General features: G+C 36.3%; 1 protein-coding gene across 1 annotated transcript in view; it reads right to left on the reverse strand.

Moving 5' to 3' along the window:
- Nucleotides 1-15,641, reverse strand: part of LOC122734357 (aspartyl/asparaginyl beta-hydroxylase-like) — a 182,034-nt gene that overhangs the window by 137,413 nt on the left and 28,980 nt on the right. The window contains exon 11 of the mRNA XM_043975119.1: nucleotides 1,394-1,435. Within this exon, the coding sequence (XP_043831054.1) occupies nucleotides 1,394-1,435 (42 nt within the window). The remainder of the gene's footprint in view (nucleotides 1-1,393; nucleotides 1,436-15,641) is intronic.

The raw sequence follows: 15,641 nt of genomic DNA on the forward strand, positions 1-15,641 counted from the left end.
GGCATAAATAGGCTGGAGTATATTACCAAGGACAAAGTACAAGCTAGAAAAAACAATGAAGACTTCTGGAAAAGATGGATGATTACATTAGGAAGGAACAGGAAGGGATAATAGAACAGGGTATTCTAGAAAACTCTTGTGTTTGGTGAGACCTAGGGGAAGACATCCACCATATTAGGTGGCTTTCCTGTGAAGTATTTGAAGAATGGCATGAACAGGACTTACATAAGATCAAAAAAGCATGGATGGGCTGGGACCTTCACCACTAGAGGGAGTATCCACATTAGTGAAATAAATCCATTAAAGAATTCACTTGTGGTTATTCAAAAAGTATCCACTTTTAGCTAATTTTCAAATATGGCAACCCACAGAGGTATCTACTACACACTTCCCATTTTCCCCAATGGGACAAATGGAACAGAACCTCTGTAGCCTGGGATCAGAGTTCTAATGTTACAGTGATACCTGATGGCAATTCACATCTGGCTTGATTAAACTTCCATTGTGAAGAGAGAAAGGGGAAGTAACTTATTCGGGACTCCCATGACGAGTATATCTGCAGGGGGGATACAGTACTTTATTCTACTAAACAGGTAAAAGATATCTTTTCCAGCATTATTTTCACTATCAAGTCCAGTACAGTCAACAGTAAAGTGGTTAAGTGATCAGGTCAGAAGTAAAACACCACAGATGAGTATTAGAATATAGAACCATCAGTGTGACCAAAGAATACCTCTTTGGACATATGTAATAATCAATCAACAAGAATGTTAGGTGCCTACTATATGAAAAGCACTGTGATAATATGGTAAACCTAGTTTCTAACTTTTTTGCTCTGATTTTGCTAACACATTCTTTATGTTTAGCAGCGAGATGGAACAATGAATAGAGTCCTAGGCCTGGAATCAGGAAGACAAATTCAAATCCAGTTTCCAACAACTTACTAGTTGTATGACCAGGGGAAAGTCACTTAACCCTTATTTGTCTTAGTTTCTTCATCTGTAAAATGGAGATAACAGAAGCACCTGCATCCTACGGTTTTTGTGATGAACAAATGAGATAATAATCATAAAGTACTTAGCACAGGGATTGGCACATAGCAAATGCTATATGTTAGCTATTGATATTAATAACAATATTAATAATATTAACACTAATGTTTATATTAAATAATTCCATAATTATTTGGCTAATGGTTAAACTAAATTACATTATTCATTATGAGACAATAGTCCCTCTATAGCAGTACCTACTAAATATAAGAAAAGGTTCAAATGAAAACATAAGCAATTTCTTTTAGAGATATAAAGTGAACACGATGTCACATTGCTACTAACTTCATGTGACATCTGTACATTTATTGAAGCTGAAGAATTAAACAAAACGATCTCACCTTTTTCTTTTTGTTCTGGTTCATTTGTTTTCACAACTGTTTCTGCAAGATTAGAGAAAAAAACAAGAAACATTATGAAACTCAGCATTCAACATCTCAAAGTATAAAAATAGGTTTGTAATCTCTTTGTGAACAGTGATGACTTTCATCATCCTTGAATCCCTAGCACCTAGCCATAGAACCTTGCATGTAATAGGAGCTTAATTAATACTGGTTGCTTGAATTTCATGAAAAATTAATTTTCAGTAAATAAAAAAATTCTCTTAATACTGAACTTTCTTAAGCATTAACTTTAATGCAATGATACTATGTCCTTAGAGGTAACTAGGTAGCACAGTGGATAAAGTGTTGGGCTTGGAGTCAGAAAAACCCACCTTCCTGAGTTCAGAGCTGGCCTCAGACACTAACTGTGTGACCCTGGGCAAGTCACTTAACCCTGTTTGTCTTAGTTTCCTCATCTGTAAAATTGAGTTGGAGAAGGAAATAGCAAACCACTGCACTATCTTTGGAAAAATGGAATCACAAAGAGTCAGACACAACTGAAATGATTGAACAACATTATGCCCTTACTAAAAGTGTACAATCCAAATGAAGCCATAAGAACAAATAGAAAAAATACACTCTACCAAGTGTACCACTCTACTCTTAATTTCTTTTCATAGTCATAAGAACATTTTCATAATATTCCCATAAATGAATTTTAGCACAAGTGGCATGCCTATAGCATGACAGAGCCATGCAAGTCTAAGCTATATGTGACTATCTGCCCCATCATTCTACAGTGATAGTATACTTAAAGACAGCAGGAAACAGTGGAAGGAATACAGGGTTTGGAGTCAGGACTTAGGTTTGAATTCTAACTCTGCTGCTTAGTACCTGTAGGAGCTTGGAAGAGGACCTCAAAGGAGCCTGCTCTCACATGCACTTGTTATCATGGTTGTAGAAAATCAAGACTCTTGTAAAGAACCACCTTCTTTCTCCTCAGCCTCACACACACAAATCACACCCAGCAAGGTCAACAACTCAGTTCTCGGTGTTGCGTTTTCCAAGGACGTTTCTCCTCAGTTACTATAACCATTAGAGAACAGCTTGACAGACATAAAAATAAGAATCTTATAGTCTACTCATAGTTAAATTAAGGAAAAAACTATAGGAAAATTGGTGTCACCTTAACAGGTACGTTTAGTTCCAAATACAGGGAGTTTACTCTCAATGGAGTTTGTTAGAAGCCTTCAAATACTTCCTGTTTCTTTTAAAAATCTGAACTTTCCTCTTAAAAGAAGGCAGTTGTTGCTTAATGGCTAATCTTTCTGAGCTAGCCTTTAGTTTTTAGCAAAATCTTCATTTAAGTATTGGAATAATTTTCAAAGCATCCGTTGTCAGAATGCTTAGGTCTTTCCAAGTGCTTCTAAACCATCTTTATTATTTAATAGCATGGATCCAGCACTCAGGAATACCTAAGCATACTGATTCCTGGATCAGGATTTATAGATAACCTGTATTTATTAGAAGTTAAGTACTTACTATGTTGCTATAGAATGAGTGGACTATACTATCTTGATAGTCTTTGCAATAGAAATCTAGCTTGATTTAGAGCCCAAAGAATCCAGGTTTGAATTCCTAAACTATTACTATCTACGTGACAGAAATTCTCTGGACCTCAATCCTCTCATCTATAAAATAAGGGAGCTAAGACTACATCACATCTGTGAGGAAATGGGTAGTGGCCTCCTCCCAGTAGAATATAACTGTCACCATTCAAATTACACTCTGCTGGACCCGTCTGAGGACAAAGGTCTCAGTTCCCCTACCCTCCCCACCAGCAAACAGATTGCATGGTTCAAATTATCCCTGAGCTGGTCTCAATGAGGTCCTTTTCTGGGCTGTGTCCATATAAGGAAAGATTGAAGAAATATCCCTGTGTCACCTCCCCCACTGGCTGAGAACCCAAAGAATAATTATGGAAATTAGGGTTAAGAATACCCCATTCCGGTTAGCTAGCTTTCATGCATAGAATGTAACCCTTAAGTAATCGGCCAGTGATGAACAAGGGGAGGGTCCATTTTGAATTAGGGACTAGGGATTAAAACAGGGCCTGCACTATGCACTTGCTGGCTGTAGCACTTATTTACAAGTGTCCATTCTCATGAGAATGAAAACAAATGAGCCTTTGACACACGGCTGTCGAGTTCCAACATTTTAACATCTCAACATCTGAAGTCTCTTTTTTATCTAAATTGTTTATTCTATGATCCTGACTTAATTAAATCTATGTACAGAGAGAGTGATTTCTCTATGAGTTTAGTATGTGTAAATTTGTGTTTGCAGGCACTTCACTGAAACAAATTGTTAGATCTGGAAGGGATTTCCGAGAGATGGTCCGCTCTAATACACTTGTTTTCAGAGAAGGATGCTGAAGCTCAGGGAGATAAAACGGAATTTGAGAGGCCACACAAAATGTTAGTGGCATTCACCCAGGTCTTCTGACACCAAATTCAGCACTCTTTTGCTCTGTATCAGTCTGAGATGTGCAGGCAAAGATGCTGGAGTGGTTTGCCATTTCTATCTCTAGTGGATTGAGGTAAAGTGACTTGCCCATAATCACACAGCTAGTAAGAATCTGAGGTTGGATTTGAACTAAAGTCTTCCTGACTCCAGGCCCAGCACTCTGTCCATTAAGCCACCCAGGTGCCTTAAAAATACCAGAGTACTTGATATTTGATTCTGTAGATAATAGGGAGCTACTGAAACTCCTCAGAGGAAGAGGGAAAGGAGAAAGGGGAACATGATTAGACCCACACTTTAAAATAATCACTGTGGCAGTTGAGTGAAGGATAGATTGGAATGGGAGAGCCTTGAGGCAGGGAGAACAGTTAGAAGGCCCCTGCAATAGTTCATGCAGAAGGATATAGGCAAGTCTAAGCAAGGTTGTGGCTGTATATGAGTGGAAATAATGGGATGTATACGTTGCAGCCACATGGCCTACTTGCAGTTCCTCAAACACAACACTCAATCTCCAGCCTTTTCCCTAAATGCCCTTCATGCCTGGAATGTCCTCTCCCACCCTGAACACCCCCTCACCTCTGCCATTTAATCACCCTGGCTTCCTTCTAGACTGCTCAAATCCCTCTCATGCAGGCAGCTTTTCCTGGTGCCTCCAGATGCTAATGTTTTCCCCTTTCAGAGCCCTTTTTCGTTGACTCTGCATCTATCTTTATGTACCTGGATATTTCTAAGTAATGTCCTCTATTAGAATGAATGGTCCTTGAGCACAAAGATTGTATGTTTTCTGTTTTTGTTTTGTTTTGTTCTGCGTTACATCCTCAGGGTTTAGCACAGTGCCTGTCATTTAATAAATGCTTAATGTTTGGTGATTCATTCAATGGCGACTAGCCATGGAATAGAGAAGAGACATCCAAACCCATATTTCCAAAATGGAGATAATAAGAGATAATAGAATCTATTTCCCCAAGGTTGTCGTGAGGATAAAAAGTTATTTGTAAAGCATTTCCCAAAACTTAAAGCATTATAGGAATGCTACCTATTATTACTAATTGACAAGCACATCCTTTTTTTTTTTGGGGGGGGCAATGAGGGTTAAGTGACTTGCCCAGGGTCACACAGCTAGTAAGTGTCAAGTGTCTGAGGCTGGATTTGAACAAACTCAGGTACTCCTGAATCCAGGGCCAGTGCTTTATCCACTGTGCCACCTAGCTGCCCCTAATCACATGCTTTTTAGACCATAACACTCAAATAGCAATTAACAAAGGAAGTATAAACAAAAGATACAGACTCAAATATTCAGGATATCAATTTGGTATTATGCAATATAAATGGCTAAATTATCCATAGCCTGTCACATCCTCTGATTCCCTTACTGGGCATATACTCCAGAATAAAAGACAGAAATAAAGGTCCAATATACAGGAGCTCCCATAAGTCTTAGTACAGCTTTAAGCATAAAATTTGGAGTTTTGAGACACCCTGTAGGTAAAAATTCACATGTGATCAGCAATAATTAGAAATATAGTCTCTTTGAATTGCTTCTTCCCTATATCATCTTCTTCCCTTTCTCCTGCTTCTTGGACTCTTCCCTCCTCTTTGAGACTCAGTTAAAGTACCATCTTCCTAGAGTCCTTTCCTAATTTCTCCAGATAGATACAATTTATATTTATTTTGCATAGGTTTCTATTCTAGGGGCAGCTGGGTGGCACAGTGGATAAAGCACCAGCCCTGGATTCAAGAGGACCTGAGTTCAAATCCGGCCTCAGACACTTGGTACTTACTAGCTGTGTGACCCTGGGCAAGTCACTTAAGCCTCATTGCCCCTCCAAAAAAAACCAAAAACTAATTAGACTGTTAGCGAGAGTGTAATTCTTTGGGGGCAGCTAGGTGGCACAGTGGATAAGTACCGGCCCTGGATTCAGGAGTACCTCAGTTCAAATACAGCCTCAGACACTTGACACTTACTAGCTGTGTGACCCTGGGCAAGTCACTTAACCCCAATTGCCTCACCCCCCACCCCCCACCCCCCAAAAATTTCTATTCTATATTTCTTTTCACTTATGTGTCAACATCCTTTGTCTCTCCTGGTAGAACTTAAGCTCCAGCAGGGGATGTTGTACTCCTGACCCTCCCCCCCCCCACCACCATTAGACATAAACTCCTTGAGAGTAGACACTGTCTTTTGCCGTTCTTTGTATCCCCTGAGTTTAGCACAGCACTTTGCAAAGTATGGGTGTGTTTACTGATTGATTAATGACATACAGGGCAGGAACTTAATTATGTTTTTGTATCCCAAGTGCCTGTCACATAGATGGTGCTGAATAAATACTTGTTGACAAAACAAAGAAATCAACACTAAATTGATGAAACAGATTACTGTGCAGTTTGAAATTATGAGAAAAAAATTTTAAATTGCAAAGATTTGTATGAATTGAGTTACCTTGATGCAGAAACAAAAGAACAACATGTGTAATGACTACAGCAATGCAAATGAACAGATTGATAAAAGGGGAACTCTTGGAAACTGAAAAAACAATGATGAAGAATGTAGTAGGAAACATCTCCCTCATCATGGCAGAGAAGAGGGCAACCACTAAGGTCCCATGATATCTTTATCAGATTTAGTCACCAAGCAAGTGTTTTTGCCTGTTTTTCTGTGTTGGGGGGAAGGTGAGGTTCAATATGGAAAAGGTTCCTTCCCCAAATATGACTAATATAAATACAAAGGGAACAAGAAAGCATTATTTTAAATGATACCTACATAGGGGCAGCTAGGTGGCGCAATGGATAGAGCACCGGCCCTGGATTCAGGAGTACCTGAGTTCAAGTCTGGCCTCAGACACTTAACACTGACTAGCTGTGTGACCCTGGGCAAGTCACTTAATCCCAACTGCCTCACCAAAAAAAAAAAAAAATGATACCTACATGATTGACCTGAATCAGAACATATTTTCCACTTATTTAGTAAATGAAAATTTTCCCCAGCACCCCAGAATGGGAATTTAAAGTGGAACTTTCAGAGCACCGGAGTTGGTGTGTGATTATCCACAGACTGATACCAGATTTCAAAAAACATTATATAACTAAGAATTAGGAAACACTTTCCTAAATTAGGATGCTATTTATACTTCCATTGTCTAAGCATTTGCTTTATGATGTTTTCCTTTCACTGAAGGCCATTATTGCCCATCAGTATATGACAATATATGTGAATTTCACAATATTTGAATCTCATGAAATCTATACCTTCCATAAAGTACTAGCATAATGGAACTTTGATTACCCTTCAAAATTCCCCATTTCTGTAACCTGAGAATTATTCTTCACTCAACTCCACTCCCATCCTCATAATCAGCTGACAAGTTTCAATGATCCTGCCTCCACATCTCTTTCATTTATTGCCTCAATTAACGAGCATTCATTGAATGTTAAGCGTGATGCAAGGTGTGCTGGGGATACATATACAGAAAAGTTAACTTCCCCTGCCCTCAAGAAACTTACATTCTATCCAAGGCAGAAAACATGTACTTTATAAATATATACAAAATATATCAAAACATCCATGGTTATCTTGAAGTGGCAAGAACACACTAGTAAATGTATCAGGAAAGACCACATAGGAACATTAGCTGAGCTTTGAAAGAAACCAAGGATTCTGGGGGGGTTGAAGTAAAGTGGGGATTCATTCCATGTATGTGGGACAGGCAGTGAGTACAAAGGCAAGAAGATGGGAGATGTAAAGATCAATAAGGCAAGTTTGGATTAACAGCAATGGGTACGAAAGCGAGGATTGTATAAGACTGGAAAGGTGGGTTGGAGAGCCATATTGTGAAAGGCTTCAAATGCCAAACAACGGCATTTGAATCTGATCCTAGAAGCAACAGGGTGTCACTAGAGTTTATTGAGTAGGAAGGAGACATGGTCAGACCTATCTATGCATTAGGTCTTTTATGCTTTAGGAAAACCACTTTGGTAACTATGGGGAGGATGGATTGGAGACAGAGGGAGTTAAGGAAACCAGGTTAAGAGGCTGTTGGAATAACTAAGTTGGTGACTATGAAATGGAGGAAGACATCTAAGACACTGTTGTGGTAGAAATAGTGACACTTGACAACTGTTTGGAAATATGGAGTGAGGGAGGGTAAAGAAGGACCAATAACGTCTCCTAAGATCACCAACCTGTGTGAGTAGCAGGATGGTGCTGTACTTACAAAGGAAAATTTGAAAGTGGAATGAGTTTGGAGGAAAAGATATGTTCTGTTTGCACAAGTTGGACTTGAGATGTCTGTGGGGTATGTTTTAAAATGTGAGCATCACTTCTCACTTGAACTATACATCTCATAGTTCTCTAGCTCCTAAAGTGATTTTCCTAAGACACAAATCTGAGTGCCGCCACCCCCCCCCCGCCATCTCTCTCACACACACAAACACACGTATACACAATTTCACATGCACACACAAAAAAGACAGACATGCATACACTCCTTGTCCCCAGGATAAAAATCAGATTGTCAGCCTGGCATTCAAGACCATTTACAATCTAGCTCCCATCTACCTTTCCTGTCTCAGTTACTTCCCTTCATACACCCTTTATTTCAATCAAATTAGCCTCCCTCCCATCCCATTTCCCACCTTTTTAAGTTTGCATAAGTGGTCCATGGTCCAGGCCCACACCTGGAATACAATCATTCCTCAACTCTACCTTTTGGAGTTCTAGCTTCCTTCAAGGTATAGCTTAAGCACTATTTCCTCCTACATAAGACTTCTGATCCTTACCATTGTTAACAATCCCTCCCTCCTAAAATTACTTTGCACTAGTTTCTACATACTTGTATTTACTGATCTGTGTGTGTGTGTGTGTGTGTGTGTGTATGAAATCCTCTTAGGAAGTTTCTTAAAGTCAGAAAAGGTTTTTATTTTGCCTCTGTACATCTAATATCTAAAACAAGTCCCATTATATTTATTAAGCATCTACTGATATGCAAGGCATTGTAATAGCTTCTAGAGATTAAAAAAAAAAACAATATTCCCTGACCTCAAGAAATTTTATACTCTCCTGGAGGGGGAGAGGAAATACAAAATGTATAAAGATAAGTCAATATAAGGTAATTTGAGGAGGAACGGCCCACTAATAGGTGGGAGGATCAAAAAAGACTTGATAGGGAAGGTTTCATGAATCTGCTGACTTTTTTTTTTTTTTAAACCAAGAGCCATAGCCAAGAATCTCTTAAATTCAAGAACACATTTTTCAAAGTTTCTAAGTTGTGCAGGGCTAACTCCTAAATCTATTCTTCCAAATTAACATTTTCTTAAAACTGACATGAAGATAAGTAGTTAGGGGTATGTACACATGGCAAATATTTCAGCAAAACTAAAATCAGTATACTCTGAAAATGTTCCAATAATTATAGCTTCACTGGCATTAAACTTCTCCAAAAAGAAAATGTCCTAAGGGAGATATATACTATATTCATTTTAGTGAGAATTACTATAATCAAATTAACACTTAATGAAAAATCATATCACTCAGGATATTTTTATTATAGGCAAACAATTAGATGTGATAAGTAACTGTAGATAGCCAGAAGAGAGCCTAACAAAACCAAGCATTTGGAAAAGCAGGGGAAAAGCAACAGAAAATATACGAGTAATTCAGGAAGTAAGATACTAGGACAACAAAGACGTTGTATATTTTATCATTTTGCCTGGCATCCATGGGGTACTCATGTGCCAATAAAAATAATACGCCTGTTTTGTTTGGCACAGATGAAATTCTCTGAGGCCTAAGTAAATAAAAAGGGAAAAAAAATTAAAAGCCTAAATTGAAAGGCTTCAAAACTATACCTCCCCTAAATTCTTCCTAGTCCATTTTAGTCTATTCCAACCTGGTACTTGCCAATCTAACTCTTGCCCTTTTCTTTTTGAGGGTGTTGATAGTGGAGATAAAGGAAAATGATACCTTATTCTTCTCTCCTGGCCACACATTATCATCAGTATAGTATTTGAGATATATCTTTATTCACAGATACCTTTAGACCATATCCCTCTTCCCCACCCCACCCTCCACCAAATGCAGAAAAACCATTTGATTTTATATGGAAATCTGATATAACAGAACCCAATCTAGGATGTTGGCTTCTTTTCATTTAGCACCTATAACATAGTTAATGAAATGCATGAAAATAAAATACTCTGTACTATTGCCAAAAGTTTGGGGTTTTTTATGTTTGGCATTTTCCCCTAATGTTCTGCTATCTATAGCAGAGTTGTAGATATAACTTTCCCCAGTGCCTCAGGAACCAGATTAAATGTAATTTGAAAATACTTGACAAAATAAATAAATACACAATAGAACATAGATGGCGTTAAATATGTGATTTTTTAAGTGAATATGCAGCCTTGTTTAGTGGCCCCTGTTTCTTTGAGTTTGACACCACTGAGCTACACTATAGACATGCTATATTTGGAATCCATTGTGCACTGTGGGCTCTGTTTTTTCCCCACCGCCTCTTTTCCCCTCAAGTAATGAAGTTAAGAGTCCCAAACACTTCTAGCCAAAACTTTTTCAATGGTTGCTAAAAGTGCAGTGCATAAAAATTAATATTAGGAAGACACACAGTAAGTCTGATAACTACTTAAGTTTGGCAAGTTTTACGTAAACAAATATATTAGTTCTCTAAAATAATATTCTGTAGATTAAGTTGGAAATACATATATGAAAAAAATTCTTTAGGAAACATTTAAAGTAGATATTTCTAAAATAAACACACTGCAAAGGCAGAGATATTCTTCTGTGTTTTATTGTACTCAAATGTCATTAAACAGAAGAAATATACATGTTATTTTTATTTTTTTTAATCCATTGATATTTCCCAGCTTGGCACACCTTTGTAAACATGAAGTTCATAAAATCAGTTATCTAGAATTACAAAGGAACTAAAATCTGACCAAAGTATAATGTATTCTCAATTTCTAGTATTCTATAAATAGATTATCATATACAAAAATGCATTCATCAATCTTATGTTACTCCCAAGTTTCCTTAAAAAATATGGCTTTATAAAAATATTCTACAATTCACAATATGAACTGAGAATTTTTCAATTACACACATTAGTTCTATATCACCCATGTCACAGCTTTAGAAGATTATTGCTTTCCTTACCAGTTTATAGCTTATTATTTTGGAATACATTTCATATGTAGTTAGCATTCAGAACTTATTAAAATAATACTCTGAGCACTGCATGATAAAAACACAAAATAGATTTTAGTTCTTTTTTTTTTTTTAGCAGAAAATAAAGGTCTCTCTCAGAGACAGTATTTAACATACTTGAAATACGTGCCTGTCAATTAAAAGGCAACCACATTTTATGGCTTATTTCACTAATGTTTCTCTAAAAGTGAAGTTTTCTCCACCCCCTTTTTAACAGACAAAACAATCTATTATTTTTTAACCACAGTAACAGTTTCTGAGCCAAAATAAACACAAAATAATGTTTTTTTAAAGATCTCCCATGATGTGAAATAGCAACGTGCAACAGATAGACTACATATCAATTTAGAAAAATGTTAATCAAGGTAGGCATATATAACTGACTTTGAAAGAGTTTTATTCTTAACATCACTGTATATTCAACAGCTAAGTGTGTTTAGCTTAAGCAAACTCATCAAAGGCAAACAAGCATTCACTTATACACCAGCAACTTCTAAAGTTAAAATTTCAAGAGCAGATTAAAAATACAGCTAAGATCCTATCAGTCTGCTGGGACAAAATGTGTTTCATATATTAGATTACATTTTACTTAAAATGCCATTTTCTTCATCACACTGAAAAATAAGTTTATCTTGTGTATAAGAAACTCAAACCTTCATATTTAATATTTAAGCCATTTTCTAAATAGCCAGTTAAACAAATAGTACTTTATAAAAGCTTCAGTTTTGCACTTTTAACAGAATGCTTAAAATTCATGTTGATAAAAATCAGTGCAATTCAAAATTTCACAGCTCATATCCTTGTTAGTGTTACTAATTAAGAGTGCAGACCCAAATGTTCCTTAGTAGTTATAAAATGATTTTAAAAGCATCCTACACTCAAAACAGTTCACCAAATTATTCTCAAATTTTGATACCAAGTACCCACAACAAAATATACATTAAAAACATTCAAAAGTCTATTGCTGCTACATTATTAATAGAAGATAAGGAACCGCTTGAAGATCACACATAAATACAGGTAAGTCTTACAACAAGAAAAAAAAAAAAGAGGCAAAATAAAACCAATGAATGCACTGAATTTGATACCCCTCCCCCAAAAATGCATACAGAAATGTAGATATAAATAACTTCTAAAATGTGTTTGTGTGTTTTATTTAAGTGTTCTAATATGACAGTTGGCTATCACTCCTTTAAGATATCTTAGTGTTCCTTCTCAAAGACACTGTACTCCTTAGCAATCACTTCACAAGAGCTATCATAACCATCTGTTCCCCTTGTGGTTATGGCTGGTCCTCCTGTAGTAGGGACAGTCTTTTTGAAGCTTTAAGTATCTGTAAAAATAAGGGGAGATCTAAATTAAAGGACCAACCAGACACAGAATGTAATATTACTCCATTTAAATATTTACTTTAAAACACTATAAAAAATCAAATTGTAAATGCTTTTGAAAGAGGAAAACTTTGTAACAAAATAGTTACTTGCTAATAACTAGCTGTCATGGGATTTTCTAAGAGGATATCAGTTAAACCACAGTATAGGTTGTGAGATCATATTAGTTGACAGCCTTTGAATTCCTTAATATTAAAATAAAACCAAAAGTTTCATTTTTTTCCCCTTGGTCTTGTCCTATGCCTAATCAGTGTAGGTGACTACCTTTGTGGAAGTTCCCTCCACCCATACAGATGAACAATCCAACTGTAAATTACAGTCTCATGAAATTTCTTCAGGCACTGAGAGGACAAATGACTTAACCACGATCATAAAACTAGTATGAGTCAGAAATGACACTTAAAGCCAGATCTTTCTTACTCGAATGCTGAACTTCTGTCTACTATTCCATGATGCCTCTCCAAAACTAAGGATGGTGTAATTAGAGAATTTCAACTGACCAGTAAAAGACAATACTGGTATTTCTATTCACTTATTCTTTTCCTCTTTGGTTAATGATAATGGGATTAAAAATGAAAAAGTCTATAACAATATTTTAAAACTGTCTTCCAAAAGCTTTAAGCTAAACATCTAGAGAGAATAGCCAGTGTTTAGATGTCTCATCTCTCAGAGAGATGTATCATTTTGGTTTAAATGATTATTGGCAAATGAAATAATTGGTAGAAAAAGAGAAAATACTTAATGGAACTGAAATAACAAAATATTTCCTATTTCATTCTACTGCCTGGCTTTCATTTATATTTTTCTTTTATAGTTCCTCGTTCAGTACGTTTTCTCATTAATTAGTGTCACATATGTTCTTCTTAAAATAATTTGAATGACAAAATTCAAAGAGAATCACTTATGGCAAAATACAGAACATTATTCACAGATTCATAGAACCTGGGTTAGAATATTATCTCTAGGGGCAGCTAGATGGCACAGTGGATAAAGCACAGGCCCTGGATTCAGGAGGACCTGAGTTCAAATCCAGTCTCAGACAATTAACACTTACTAGCTGTGTGACCCTGGGCAAGTCACTTAACCCCAATTGCCTTACCAAAAAACAAAAAAAGAATATTATCTCTGCTGTGTGGCCCTGGGCAAGTCACTTAACCCTCATTGTCCCCCCCCCCCAAAAGAATATTATCTTTGTCAATTATTTGATCTTTGATAAGTAGTTAAATGAACTGGAGAAAGAAATGGCAAACCACTCCAAGAACTTTGCCAAGAAAATCCTAAATGGGGTCATGAAATGTCGGACAAGAATGCAATGATTCAAAAATAACAATTATCCTTAATTGAACATCTCTAGGTCTCCTTCCAAATCCCTAAAATGAAGGAAATTAAACTAGTTCATATCTCTAAAGGTCTCCTTCCTGCTCTGATTCTATTATCCTAAAAATGAATTTTTAAAAGAATTTAGTCTGGTTAAGTAAAAGGAAAGGTCAGTTGCTCACAGCTCTTTAAGAGAATATATAAGATTCTGTTACTTTAAAAAAAATTCTGCTTATGTATAGATTTTTTCATCAGTCCATACATGGACCTTATGGAATAAAGTTAACAAAGTTAATATATCTGATAATGTATATAATATTCTATCTTGGGGTGGCTAGGTAGCACAGTGGATAAAGCACCAGCCCTGGATTCAGGAGGACCTGAGTTCAAATCTGGCCTCAGATACTTGATACTTACTAGCTGTGTGACCCTGGGCAAGTCACTTAAACCCCATTGCCCCGCCAAAAAAAAAAAATATTCTATCTTTGCTATGCCCTACTAACTCTCAGACACAAGAGAAGAGGTATATTCCATAATTTAATTATGTTTTCAAGGGATAACATTGGATTTTCAATTATGGAGAATTTAATTTTCTTTTAATGATGTTTTCATTTATGAAATTGTAATCATTTTTATATATTATTCTATTGGTTCTGCATCAACTCATACAAATCTTGTCATAGTTCTTTGAATTCTTAGTTACTTGTCATTTTTTATGATGATGATATTCCATTATATAACATATGCCATAATGTTTCAATAGAAACCCACTTGGTTTCTAGTTCTTTATATGGAAATATAAAACAGTTGGACTATATTTCATAACTTCACGTAAGTGCCTTTGTACCACAGTCTTTCCAATACTGACCAAGGCCTTATTTTTTTCACCTTTGTCAATTAAATCCTTAGAGTTACTTTAATTTATTTTTATCTCACTAATGGTAATTTAGAACATGTTTTCAAATGGTCATTCATACTTTGTAATTCATCTTTTGAAAAGTTCATATCTTTAATAGCTTGCCGACTGAAGAATAGCTCTTGGTGTCAGAATTTATGTGGATATCAGACATCACTGATGTTTGATGCATAATTTTCCTACCCAATTATTTTTCTGTTTTCATTTCTTTTATCAGTATAAATATTTTTACTTTTACATAATCAAAATGAATTGTGATGATTAAAAATATGAGATACAGTTTATGGGTAATTTAATCGTTTTATTAATAGGTTGGTGGCTTATTAATAGAACAAGGTCGGAGCAGCTAGGTGGCGCAGTGGATAGAGCACGGGCCCTGGAGTCAGGAGTACCTGAGTTCAAATCCGGCCTCAGACACTTAACACTTACTAGCTGTGTGACCCTGGGCAAGTCACTTAACCCCAATTGCCTCACTAAAAAAAAAAAAAAAATTAAAAAAAAATTTTCTAAAAAAAAAAATAGAACAAGGTCTATTGGCCATCTCTCTGAGACTAAAGAACACTCATGACTGTGGGGTCACAGTTCATATGCCCTTCCAACTGTAGGAGGTCTATCACATAGCAACCAAATCCAATTGATTAACAACAATCAAATCTAATCAGTTGACGTAATTGGAGGTGGGTTATATTAAAATGAAATCTGAGAATATTGACTCTGGTCACTCAAATCTTGATACCACAGGAGGAATGTGAAGCTACATCCCAAAATAGTTTTCCACCTGGATAAAGTTTAATCTCATCAGTCCTTCAGCTATCTAGACAAAAAGATCTGTCTCCACCCAAGATTCTTTGTAAACTTGGGCTGGGTTTGACCCAGATGAACTAACTAGACCTTGGAGTGGGG

Source organism: Dromiciops gliroides, chromosome 1 (assembly GCF_019393635.1).
Source record: "Dromiciops gliroides isolate mDroGli1 chromosome 1, mDroGli1.pri, whole genome shotgun sequence".
NCBI lineage: Eukaryota > Metazoa > Chordata > Mammalia > Microbiotheria > Microbiotheriidae > Dromiciops > Dromiciops gliroides.